This window comes from Hipposideros armiger, unplaced genomic scaffold (assembly GCF_001890085.2).
Source record: "Hipposideros armiger isolate ML-2016 unplaced genomic scaffold, ASM189008v1 scaffold_179, whole genome shotgun sequence".
NCBI classification, from domain to species: domain Eukaryota; kingdom Metazoa; phylum Chordata; class Mammalia; order Chiroptera; family Hipposideridae; genus Hipposideros; species Hipposideros armiger.
Genome location: NW_017731529.1, coordinates 686,176 through 699,687, shown reverse-complemented (window position 1 = coordinate 699,687; position 13,512 = coordinate 686,176). Strand labels below are relative to the sequence as shown.

The 13,512-nt window shown below is 38.6% G+C and overlaps 1 protein-coding gene across 1 annotated transcript in view; it reads left to right on the top strand.

Annotated features, from left to right (window-relative positions):
* Positions 1-13,512, top strand: part of SREK1IP1 (SREK1 interacting protein 1) — a 42,304-nt gene that overhangs the window by 23,651 nt on the left and 5,141 nt on the right. Inside the window, exon 3 of the mRNA XM_019652458.1 lies at positions 8,853-8,996. Coding sequence (XP_019508003.1) covers positions 8,853-8,996 — 144 coding nt within the window. The remainder of the gene's footprint in view (positions 1-8,852; positions 8,997-13,512) is intronic.

Genomic DNA, 13,512 nt, shown 5'->3' with positions numbered 1-13,512 from the left:
AAGAGAGAGAAATATCATAAAAAAAAACTAACTCAAAACTTATTTTTGTATAGGTTCTGTTTTCTATTTTGCCTCTGTATATATTTGCTTCTATTATATTGAATATTTTCCAATGCATTTAATATCCTTATATCTTTCACTTAAAGATGTAATATCTTTCATTAGAAACAAAGAAGTCTAAATGACTAACATCAGTTTTTTATGAAAATTAGAAAAGGTGAGAGCAGGACTCGACATGGACAGGAACAAGCATTATCCTCTTATCAACCCAGGACTCATGCCTCCTTAGAAAAAGATATCACTCATGCTATGAACAGGGAAAGATCAAACAATCAGTGCATAGCAAGGATCCTAAGTTCTTACTGACTCCGTGTGTGTGTGTGTGTGTGTGTGTGTGAACATGCTTACTGCCCAGTGGCACTACAGTACTTCAGGAAGCTTGTTCAAGTTTTATGGTGCGTCTTCAACTTGCTGAAGAAAATTTGGAATTGTAAGTGGTAGTAGCAAATATCTGAAGGTCTACTTACATTACAGTATGTATAAAGTCAAGGTAAAAATGTTTCACTCACAAAGGACCCAAGAAATTCAAGCATATGGATTTTTTCCATGCTCTATTTTACCTAGTGATATTTAATATTAACCAGTAATTTGCCTGATGTAAGGAGATAGTCCTCTCATACTTCACCCCTTAATAATTTATAATATTCTTTTAGTTTAGTCTATAAAAGAAATGTTGAATTTTGACAAATTGTTGGGAGGCAGGGGAAAGGGGATCGGGTTTCGGCTTAGTTTGGTTTTTTGGTTTGGTTTTATTTGTTTAAGAGAGTTTTATATAAAATTTATACTTGATTTTATTTAAAGATGGTTGACACTGAAAACTGCATAGGAGAAGATGCCCAAATTAGGTATTTGCATGTTGCCATAATCGTCTGTGTCCTTCCCTTTAGTCACTGCTGGCATCAGATTTAAATGAATGACTTACAATGGTAGTTTCAAGCTTTATAAATATAGGGCTTAAATGAATTCACAGGATAATTGGAATAAAGCCTATATTTGGCTCAAAACGTACTTTTAATAAGATAGCTACAAAAGATATTTACTAGCTAATTGATTGGAAGACACAAGAGGGAATGAGAAACTAGATTAATGGGTCTAGGTTTGGAACTGCCTAGTCAAGTATTTAGGAGAGACTGGCATAGCTACAAACCTGGTGACAGATATGCAAACAAAGATCTAGTAGTTGAGCCTACTGGTGCTGCTAGGACGGGTCTTCCATCTTGTCCAAAGCTGTGTGTAGGCATTGGATCCTAATCGCGGACTCCTGTATGTTACATAAGAAACCATCACTCTTTTTTTTCCCCCCTTAAATAAGAACCAAGCTATATTTACCAAAAAAATAAAAAATAAAAAAGTTGGGGCAAGGGGGAAAACAAATTTTACACCCAAGTACAACAATGGTAATTCCCTTTGGTAAAAAGTGTGATAAATGTCTTCTACTTCTGTTCATAGGACTAAATCTGAAGCACATAGAGTTGTGGTACACGAGAAGCTAGAGCAGTTATGCTAGCATATCAAGCATATTTCTTTTAATAAATTGACAGTATGTACATTATTTACCGAAAAAGAAAAACCAAGTTAAAATTGTGTGTGTGTGTGTGTGTGTGTGTGTGTGTGTGAGAAAGAGAGAGAGGGAGAGAGAGAGAGAGAGAGGGATGCGCAAAGCTGGTGGGTGCACTAAGGCAGACTAGTAAAGAAGCACGTACAAAACAGTTCCACGGGAGCTAAAAAGGACGACTGATTTGAATTTCTTGAGATTGAGAACCAGAGGAGAGAGCAAAGGGGAGGCAGCAAGAGATTTGTCAGGATGAGATCCACAAGATAATCAATCCCAAAGCCAAGCTGCAGGTCCCAGATGAAATCTAATGGCTGCTGTAGATGTGCTCAAGTGGCCAGGAAAAAAAAAAAATCAAATCCAGTTTCTTTTTTTGCCCTTTTGTGGGGAGAGGAGAGGAACAGAGACCACCACTCTTGTTGATCCTTACAAAATTGGAGTACTGAAGTGCATAAGGACCTTTGGCCTTCTGTTTTGTTTTCCAAAGGTTGGTTGTATTATTTTCCAAGGAATTATTATTTTGCAGAAACTGAAATTCTTTTTTCTGTATGCCTTGTACATTTCAACACTCTGTCTCAGAAGGAACCTCAATGAATAGAGGTGGAATAGTTTTATTAGTTGTAGTATAGAAACACTGAATTATCTAAAATATATTTTTGTTTTCAGTGCTTGAATTCTCATATCCTATTATTGTCAGTACTGCTAGTTCTTAAGGGAGGTAGCTAGGCAAAACATTTCTTGAATTCCAGGATTATTTTGTTCTTATTAGAACTAATTTCTCTATTTAATCAGTGGACTCCTTATCCATCATTCCCAAATGGAAGAGAAAAGCGTTCCAATAGCTACTGTTATTTGCTTAGTTTCTCATAACTTTTTTTTCGGACACGTTTACAATAGTTATTCTAAACTTACTGTATCTACAAAAAGACAGCTACTAAAGAGAAAGCTAAAGTGATTAATGTGAGATCAAGTAGATTTCAAAACAAAGGATATTACTAGGGATAAAGAAGGTTTTTTTGTAATGAAAAAAGGGTCAGTTAATCAAGAGGACATAAAAATACTAAGAGTTTATACACTTAATAACAAAATTCAAAATATATGAAGAGAGCCCTGATAGAACTACCAGGGAAAATTTTTGTGGATAAACAAATCCACAATTATAGTCAGAGATTTCAACATACATCTCTCAATAATTGATGAAACAAGTAGACAGTAAATCAGAAAGGATATAGAAGACTTAAATAACACTATCAAGCAACTTGACCTATTTAACATTTATAGAACACGTCACATAACAATAGCAGAATAAACATTTTTTTTAAGTGCACACGGAACATCTACCAAGATGGGCCTTATTCTATGCTATAAAACAAACCTCAATAAATTTTAAAGGATTCAAGTTATGCAAAGCATATTCTCTAGCCACAGGAAATTAAATTAGAAATTAAAAACAGCTTCCTGGAAAATTCCGAAATATTTGTAATTTGATACACTTCTAAATAACTCATTGGGATAAAGGAAATTACAAAGTATTTTGAACTGAATGAAAATAAAGATACAGCATAACATTATGGGATGCCCCTGAAGCAGTACTTAGAGGCAAATTTACAGCACTAAATGCCTATATTAGAGAAGAAGAAATGTCTCAAATTTATGATTTAAGCCTCTATGGTAACAGACTAGAAAAGGAGGAAGAGCAAATGAAATCTAAAGCAGGCAGAAGAAATGAAGCAATATAGATCAGAGATAAAATCAAGAAAATGGAAAATAGGATAATAATAGAGAAAAATCAGTGAAACCAAAAGCTGGTTCTTTGAGAAGATTTATAAAATTAAAAAATTGCTATCCAAACTGATTAGGTTTAAAAAAGTCATAAATTACCAATATCAGAAATGAGAGAAGTGGCAATACTACAGATTATACAGATAGTAAAATAAGGGAATATTATGAACAGCATCATGCCAATAAATTGGGCAATGTAGATGAAATGGACAAATTACTTGAATGATACAAACCACCAAACTTTAAAAAAAAAGGGGTAAACTGAGTGGACTACATCTATTGGGTTGTCGGAAAAGTCATGACATATTTTGTCTATGTTTTTCAAAGGTCATTATTTATATAAAGAACAAAGATCAATCAATGATATATTGCCCATTTTGTTCAATAACCTGTTGCCATCTTTCAGTGCGCTTCATAATTCCTCATTCATAGAACGACCTGTCTTTATTTGTGAAAAACTGAACAAGGTGCTGAGTTACAGCCTCATCTGAATTGAACATTATACCATGCAAGGAGTTTTTTGTTTGTTTTTTTAACTTTTAAAATTTATTTGTTCACCTTCTATTATTTTTTACACTCTTTTGAAGCATGTATTTATTATTTGTATGGATTCTTAAACAGAGTTTTCAAGGCATTGACCTTTAAGCACAACAGCCACTCAATGAAATGCAAACAGGTAGGGTATTTGGGAGGGAATGGGATGGTGGCAGTTGGAAATGTCTTTCTGGGGTGAAAATGCTAGGGAAGTAATAGGAAAGTCTAACTAACATCAAGGTACTCTTAGATTAAAGAACAACCAACAAAAAGACCATCATTGTACTCTGGGTGTGATCACATAGTGAGAGGCCATGGAAACCAAGTACAACAGACAGTGGCAAGAAATGGGGAAGGGAGAGCAATCAGAATAGAACCAGTTGTGCTGGGAGTGATGAGTGAGGCAGGGCTGCTCTAAACCCACCAAGTGAAAGAAAAGTCAAAGTAGTCAATTAACATTCTACTTAATAAAACTAAAGGAAAAGAATTTCACTAAGAGTAGTAGAGTAGGTAGGCTCACGTTTTCTCTCTAAAGTCAGTTGGTCTTGGTCTTCACAGAAATAATGTGGGGGTCGATGTATGTTAAACCAGGAGGACAGGTTGCCACATTAACAGCACGGATGAGTTCTGGAGATTAACAGCACGGATGAGTTTGGGGGCTTCAAATGTGTCCTCTTCGTCAGCGCCAGTAAATAGTCTCAGGTGTTACGAACTACAGTTCAACAAAGCCTCTGACAGCTGGTCATCAGAGATGGGCAAGCCACTTGATCCCATGGAGGGAGCCGGCATCTGGAGAAAGCTGGCCACCCCTGTGCCCCGGGAAGAGCGGCTCAGCTCTCTGAGCTTTTGCACTAGTCCTCACTGTGGGCCGTGCTCCTCTCTGCAGAGGCACAGGAAGTTACAGGCCACATACATGGGGAAGACCACATTTGGTTCTCCAGGTCCACTACCACTAGCTCTTGCTCATTTTTCAGGGAAAGGATCTGGTATTCTGTGTCCTTCCTGAAAACGGCATTTCCAGCCCTGTACAAGGAAGCCAAGCGCAGGCGGAATGCAATCTTTCTCTGCCAGAGTAGGCTGACCATGGGACCGCCGCATTTGTTCACCACGCCGCGCCGGAAAATGATGCGCCGGTTGGTGTAGGACACCACCAGGTCCCAGCCAAAGTGGAAGCCAGTCCAACGCCAGCTGCACATCTCAGCCCTGCAGAGCTGGTCCCCGCAGCGCATGCTGTTCCTATGGAGGGCAGACACATTGATGTTAATGGACCCGAGGTCCCTGATTTGCTCAACCCGGAGGAGGGCAAGCCACTGCTCTCTATACACTGGGGTGAGCCATTCAGCAGGGATCACTGCATCGTGGTCAATGGTGCGTGCTGACGACAGGTCGCAGAGTATGTAGGCCAGACGCAGCTGCTGGAACACTGGCACGAAGGCTCTGCCCTGCTGAGTCTCCAGGAAAGGGGTGCCCCCCGACTCCTGCTTGGACCTGTCAAACCACGAGTTGGTGTCTGGCAATAAGGCTCTGCGGGAACCCCTCCATGGGGGCTGCAGTTGCAGGAACATCCACTTTTTCAGCTTGGTGTACACGTCCATCTCCACCTACATCACGAGGAGCTCTGAAGATGCGCTGAGCTCTTTCATGAGATCCAGGCTCACGTCTCGCAATAGCTGCTCATTAGGCTGGGTCATCAGGTTGTCCAGCAGCCCCTGGAAGCACATGGTCCTGATGTTTAGGAGGCTGTAGCTCTCAGCAGAGTAGTAGTAGCTGCACACGGTCTGGGCACTAACAGTCTCCTTCATGACTTTCCCACACTGCTGAATTAGCTTGTCCAGCTGCAGCATGCTGGCGGTGGCCAGGATGGAGAGGACTCGGCTGGGTGGGATGAACACGGAGTCTTGGTACAGGGAGCCTAAAGCCTTGTGAAGTGCATCAGGATCAATGTTCTCGTCAGGCATCTGCATCTCTATAGTATTCATGGTTGCTTCCCTCCAAGCACCACTGAACATGCTAGCAGAGTAACCTGACTGGCGTAAGTAGACTCTGCAAGTTCCACGCCTCCCCTAGTGCGCGGATCTGCACAGCACTGTCTTCCCCCTTGATGAATAGGGCCTCGTAAACGGACTCTGAACTGTCTTTGGCGCGCTTCCCCAGGGGCTTTTTTTCGTGAGGCCCTCCTGTGCCTGACTTCCGCTTGAGGCCTAACTGACTGGTAGTGGGTCTCGCCTCCTCACTCTCCTCCTCCATCTCATCTGCCGCCACCACGTCCTCCTCCTCCTGACTGGTGCCTGGCTGCCCTGGGACACGCCTCCTCCAGCCCCAGAGCATCCCAGGAGTTTTGAAGAAAGTAAACAAGTGGAATTCTGACAGTGCAAGGTCAGGCGAGTATGGTAGGTGTGGCAACACATCCCATCCAAGCTCCAGTAATTTTTGACGGGTGATCAAACTTGTGTATGGTCTCGTGTTGTCGCAATGGAATATAACTCCTTCACAATTAACAAACTCTGGACGTTTCTGGATGATGGATTCATTCAAACTGTCAAATTGCCAACAGTACACATTCGAATTGATTGTTTGGTTTCTTGGTAGGAGCTCAAAAAACACGACACCTTTAAAATCCATCCCACCACACAGAGCATTACCTTCCTCTGATGAATGTCTGCTTTCCATGTCATTTGAGGCGAATCATCACGTCAGGACCAAGACCGTTTGTGCACCACATTGTTGCAAACAATCCACTTCTCATCACCAGTTATCAATTGCTTCAAAAAAGGATCCTTTTCCCCATGTTTAATGAGCATATTGCAGATGTTTATACATGCTGTCAAGTGAACTTCTTTGAGTTTATACGGAACCCAAATATCGAGCTTGCTTACATATCCCAGCTTCTTCAGGTGGTTGCGAATGCTTGAATGATGGATGTTCAATGTTTCTGCAATCTCTTGTGTCATGTAACATGGGTTTGACTCTATCAATGCCTTTATTTTGTCATCATCAACCTCGGTGGGCCTCCCTGACGGAGGAGCATCGTTGAGATCAAAATCACTAGCACGGAATTTCATGAACCGTCATTGGCACTGATGTTCTTGTAGAGCATTGTCGCGATAAACTTTATGCAACTTTTCACAAGCTTGATGCGTGTTCTTCCCTTCATGGAAATAAAACAGTAAAATATGTAAAAAATGCACATTTTGGTCTTCCATCTTCAGCTTGTTGTAAAATCTCCAAAACTCAACCAAATCGCACAATTTTTTTCTAGAATGAAGCTAGAACTGTCAGCTGTCCAATGACATAGCAATAATATAGATGCAAAAGACTCTAGTACTTCCAAAAATGAACTAGTGCCATCTGTTGCAAACATGCATCATGACCTTTCTGACGACCCAATATTAAAGTTTTAAAACTTTCAGCAAAGAAATCTCCAAAGCTGAATGGCTTCTTTCATGAATTCTACCAAACATTTAAAGGTGAAATGATACCATGTCTTTTTTTTTTTTTAAGTTGCAGAAAAGGAGTTTACTAAAAGTAAAAATACATTTCAAAGAAGCAGAGGTGGGCCTGAGCAGTAGAGAATGGCTCAAGGGCCATTATTAGAAAAGGAAGTACGCCCCAGAGAGTTTGGAGCTAGCCAAGCAAAGGAAGCTCAAAAGGCTCAAGACGGCCAAGGGCCAGGGCCAGCGCCAGGGAGCCATTATTAGGAGGAAAAGTGCACTCCAAGGAGTTTGGAGCGGGCCTTGAGCAGAGCAAGGCTCAAAATGCTCAAAAGGCCATAATACCATTTCTAAATAAAATCTTTTAAAAATTAAAGTGGGAATACATTCCAATTCAATTTATAAGACCAGCATTACCCTGATAAGAAAACCAGATAAAGACACTACAAGAAAAGTAGACTTTATAAATACAGACACAAAGAGAATTTTAAGCAATTAAAAGTTTAGCAAATCAAATCCAACAATATGTAAAAATGATAATACAGTATTATGACCAACTAGTTTATCCCAGGATTATAAGATTCGTTTCATATTCAAAAATCAGTCAATGTAATTCACCATTTTAACATTAAAAAAGAGCAGCTATGTAATAATTACAGTATTTTGAGAAATTATTTGAGGCAGTCTCTTGTCCATTTCTGATAAAAATTCTCAGCAGACTATGAAAAGAAAGGAACTTCATCAATATGTTAAAGGATGTCTATAAAAAAGAAACTGAAAGATTATGTCCTACTTAACAATAAAAGACTGAATATTTTATAGCATAAGGAACAAAACAAAGATGTTTATTCCTACCACTTCTATACAACATTGTAGTAGAGATTCTAGCCATGCAATAAGGCAAGAAAAAGCAATCAAAGTCATCCAGATGCAAAGAAAAAGTCAAAACTGTCTATTTGGGGCTGGCCGAGTGGCGCGTTGGTTAAGAGCTGGCTTGGGACGCCAGAGGGCCCCGGTTCGGATCCCACATTGAGGGCCAGTGACACTGCCCTCTACAGCTAAGATGTTGAACAACAGCTCAACCTGGAGCTGGGCTGCCGTGAGTCGCCAGCGATGGCATAGGCTGCAGTGGGTTGCCACAGGCTACCGTGTGTAGCCAGCACCCAGCGTGAGCGGCCAGCAGCTGCAGTGAGCAGCCGTCCAGAGGCCGGTAACTGGTCTGCCTCATCCGGGAAGAGCGCAGTGATGGTGCCAACTTNAGGGAAAATACAGTAATTCAATACCCTGACAAAAATGCTTTGATGAAGAAAGGGGAAAGCTCTCAGTTTCTGAGCACTGCATTCAGGGAAAGCAAACTACCACCCACTGAATAAAAGTTAAAACTAAACATTATATCATTAAAATTGTAACTTGTTGATTACCATCAGACAACAAAAGAAACAATATGTAATGTACCTATTGTTTTGTCATTCGCATTTTTTCGTTTTACCTAGCTGGCCACCTAACTTTTGAATGCCGAAATTTTCTCCGAGTAGACCCCAAAAGGGACATAGTTTTGGATGTCAGCAGCACAAGCAGTGAAGAGAGTGATGAAGAGAATGAGGAATTGAATAAATTGCAGGCATTACAAGAACAAAGTAAGTAATAAGTATTTTTCCCTCCATCCTTTAAAAATGTTTCGAAATGGTCTGCTCTATTGTGCCATGTTTATCTATTGCTCTATTGGATTTTTCATTAGGATACCTTTTCTATTTTGTGTAGAAGGTACTGCATAGATAAGGAAATAGGCTTAGGCCATTGTAAGTAATTTGCTCCAGATCCAACAGCCGATCAGTTGTAGATCTGGGAGGCAAGTCTGCTTCTGAATCCATAACCCAGGTTTTGTTATTTTTTTATCACACTAGGACGTGTCACATGGTACAAAGACTCCAATTTAAGACTTGGTTTCTAGCCCTATTTGGCCATTTTTTAGCATGTGACTCTCAGTAAGTCACGTAACTACTCTGAGCCTCAGTTTCTTTGTGGGGTAACGCAGAGGGTTGGATTGTGAAATCACACTCACTCAAATCAGAGATCGTAGCCAGCATCAGGCTTTACTAACAGTGTCAGTACACCAGCGACCATGAGGCATAGGCAGAGCAGCACGAGTCCTGGCACCACAGTGCAAGTGCCCCATATTTCCTCTCTACTTCCCACTCTGGCCAGGATTCACATGTGAGGTTTCTACTTTACATACACAAAAGAAACTTATTTTAATCACGAAACATCTCCATTTTATGTCCAGATAGTTACATTTTCCAGGGAGCCATGCCCTGTAAACCCACAGATTCCAGGATTACTTACCATAAATAATCTTAGACAAACCAGGTACATCTTGCTATAAGCAGCCTGTAAATAAGGACTCTCTTGCCAACAGCTTGATCATGGACCTCTAGCTTTCAGAACTGTGAGAAAATAAATTTGTGTTATTTCAGTCCCCCCCACCATCACACACACACACACGCACACACACACACACACACAGAAATGATCCTCTGGCTAGCAGACCCATTCCTTTCTTTCCAGGAGTTCTGTCACTAGCATGTCTGCAAAGAGATTTCCTTCCCCGGACATCCTCTCCCCTCCAAGAGAGGAGAGACTGCAGACCTGGCGTTGAACCATTTCTTTCCCATCCTGTGTATAAACGGCCTGTCCTTGCAGTGGGGTTTTTAGGGATAAAATGTGATGCTGTGTGTGAAAATACTTTGTGAACTACAAAATGCCATATGGTAGGCGTCACAGAGAAGCAAAATGAAACTTATTTCAATATGGGTGTAGACATGGGATGAGAGAAATACTAAAAGGTTAAACTCGTTTTCAGATCATCAGATAAGAATAAACACCTAAAATTTTATAATCCTTTCATATTATATCAAATGAAAGTAAGTGAAGAAGTCAAATGCCACAGAGNAAAAAAAAAAAAAGAAAAAAAGGGAAAGAAAGACAAAAAGAAAAAAAACTTATAGAACTAATAACTGAGTTTAGCAAAGTTGTAGAATACAAGATAATTAATAGGCAAAAAATATCAATTGTATTTTTGTATGCTGGCAATGAACAATCAGAAATTAAAATTTTTAAACTATATTTTATAGTAGGATTAAAAATAGGAAATCCTTAGTGATAAATATGTCAAAAGATGTTCAAGACTAAAACAAACAAAACATTGCTGAAGGCAATTAAAGTAATCTATGAATCAAAAGATATACCATATTCATGGAATAGAAGATTCAATTTTTTAAGATGTCAGTTCTCCTCAACTTGATTTATAGATTTAAACTACTCACCGTCAGAATTCCAGCAGGCTGTTTTGGAAATTGACAAGCCAATTCTAAAGTTCTTGTTCAAATGTAAAGAACCTAGAGTAGCAAAAATACTTTGAAGATGAATAATAAAGTTGGAGGACTAATACAATCTAAATTCAGGAATTACTGTAAAACTACAAGTAATCAAGATAGTGTAGTGTTGATATAAAGATAGATCAGTGGAAAGAATAGGCCCATACATATATGGCCAGTTAATTTTTATCTAAACTTGTTATTCTGAGGTAATTGTAGATTCACATGCAGCTGTAAGAGATAATACAGAGAGTACTGTTATATCCTTTACCCAGTTTGCCCCAATGGGGACATCTTCCAAAATTGTAATACATTATCACAACCAGGATGTTGACATTGGTAAAGTTGAGAAACAGAGTATCTGTATCACAGCAAGGATCACTAATATTGCCCTTTTAAAGCCACACCCACCTCCCTCTTGACCTTACTACTACCTTAATTTTTGGCAACCAAAAATTTGCTCTCTATTTCTATAATGTTATAATTTCAAAACTGTTTTATAGCTGAAATCATGCAGTATGTAACCTTTTCAGATTGGCTGTTTTCACTAACTATAATTCTCTGAAGATTCACTCAAGCTGTTGCATATATCAAGTCTGTTCTTTTTTATTGTTGAGTAATATGGCATTGGTATACCACAGTTTGTTTAATCATTCACCCATTGAAGGACATCTGAGTTGTTTCCAGTTTAGGGCTATTACAAATAAAACTTCTATTAATAGGATTTGGGTGAACATAAAACTTCATGTCTATGAGATAAATACCCAAGAATACAATTGCTGAGTTTTATGGTGGTTGCATGTTTAACTTTTTAATAAACTGCCAAACTGGTCTCCAGGGTGGCTATACTATTTTACATCCCTAGCAGAAATGTATGAGTGACCCACTTTCTCTGCATCCTCACCAGCATGTGGCACTGTCACTTTTATTTTTATTTTAGCATTCTGATAGTTATGTAGTTATATTTCAGTGTGGTTTTAATTTACATTTCCCTAATGTCTAATGATGTTAGTCATTTCACTACTGTTGAATGTTGAGTCCTTAGTATATTCTAGATATTAGTCCTTTGTTGGGATATCTGGTTTGCAAATATTTTCTCCCAGTATGTAACTTATCCTTTCATCCTCTTAATAGGTCTTTCACAGAGTAATAGTTTTTAATTTTGATGAAGTCCAGTTTATCAATTTTTCTTTTTATAGACTGCTTTTGGTGTCAAGTTTATTTGGTATCAAGAACTATTTGCGCCAGCCGAGTGGCTCAATTGGTTAAGAGCTCACTCAAGAGTGCAAGCTCTGAGCAGGGTCGCAGGTTTGATTCCTGGCCTGAGCTGAGCTGCCGCTGAGTTGCCAAACAGGTGGCAGGATGGCTCAGCTAAAAAAAAAAAAGAACTATTTGCTTATTTTCAGACCCCAAAGAGGATCTCCTATGTTTTTTTCTAAAGGTTTTATAGTCTTACATTTTACGTTTAGGTCCATGATCCATTTTGAGTTGATTTTTGTATGTTAAATGTGAGACTTAGGTCAAGGTTTATTATTTGGTTTAGAATGACAAATGTCCCAACACTGTTTGTTGAAAGGCTATCTTTCCTCCATCGAACTGCTTTTTTATACTTTGCCAAAAATCATTTGGTCATATTTGTGTGGGTTTGTTTCTGGGTTCTCTATTCTGTTCTGTTGATCTATGTCTATCCCTCTACTAAAGCCACACAGCCTTGATTAATGTAACTATATAACATGTCTAGGATTAATTCTCCCTACTTTCGTCTTTTTCAAAATTTTTTTAGCTGTTCCAATTCCTTTTTTTCATATAAAATTTAGAATAATGTCTAGATCTACAAAAATTCTTGCTGAAATTTTGATAGGAATTGCATTAAACATGTACTATATCAATTTGGAAACAACTGACAGACTATTTTATTAAAATTATCTTCTTTATATTAGATGAGTTGTGACAATTTATGTTTTTTGAGAAGGGGATTTATATTGCCTAAGTTGTCAAATTTATGTTTGTAGAATTGTTCATAGTATTTATTTATCCTTTTGATGTCTGCAGGGTCTGTAGTGATATCTCCTGTTTTATTCCTGATATTGATAATTTCTGTCTTCTTTTTTCCCCTCTTTTTCAATTTTATTAATTCCTCATCTTCATTATGTTATTTTATTGGCTTTGGCTTTATTTAGCTTTTTACCCCTAGGCTCTTGAGATGGAAGCTTAGATTATGAATTTGAGACTTTTCTTCTATTCTTTTGTAAGCATTTAGTGCTATAAATTTCCCTCTCAGCACTGCTTTAGCTGTGTTGCACCAATTGTCATATATTTCAGTTTAATTAAATTTAATGCATTTTCTTATTTTCCTTGAGATTTTCTCTTTGTCCATTGGATTATTTAAGTGAGTTTTGTTCCCAAGTGTTTGGAGGTTTTCCTGTTATCTTTCATTGATTTCTCATTTGTATCCATTGTGGAAGAAACAAACTATATGATTTCAGTTCAAGTTTGTTGAGGCTTGCTTTATGGCCCAGGATATATTCAATCTTGGTCTATGTTATGTAGGCATTTGAAAAAAAATGTGTTGGGTGGAGTGTTTTTTAAATGTTGTTTGAGTCTGTTGATTGATGGTGTTGTTGACGTCTTCTGTATCTGTGCTGTATAGTTTCTATCAGTTGTTGAGAGAGGGATGTTGAAGTCTCCAACCTACCATTGTGGATTTGTCTGTTTCTCCTTTCAAGTCTGTCAGTTTTGCTTCATGTATTTTTCATCTCTGTTGTTTGGTGCATACACA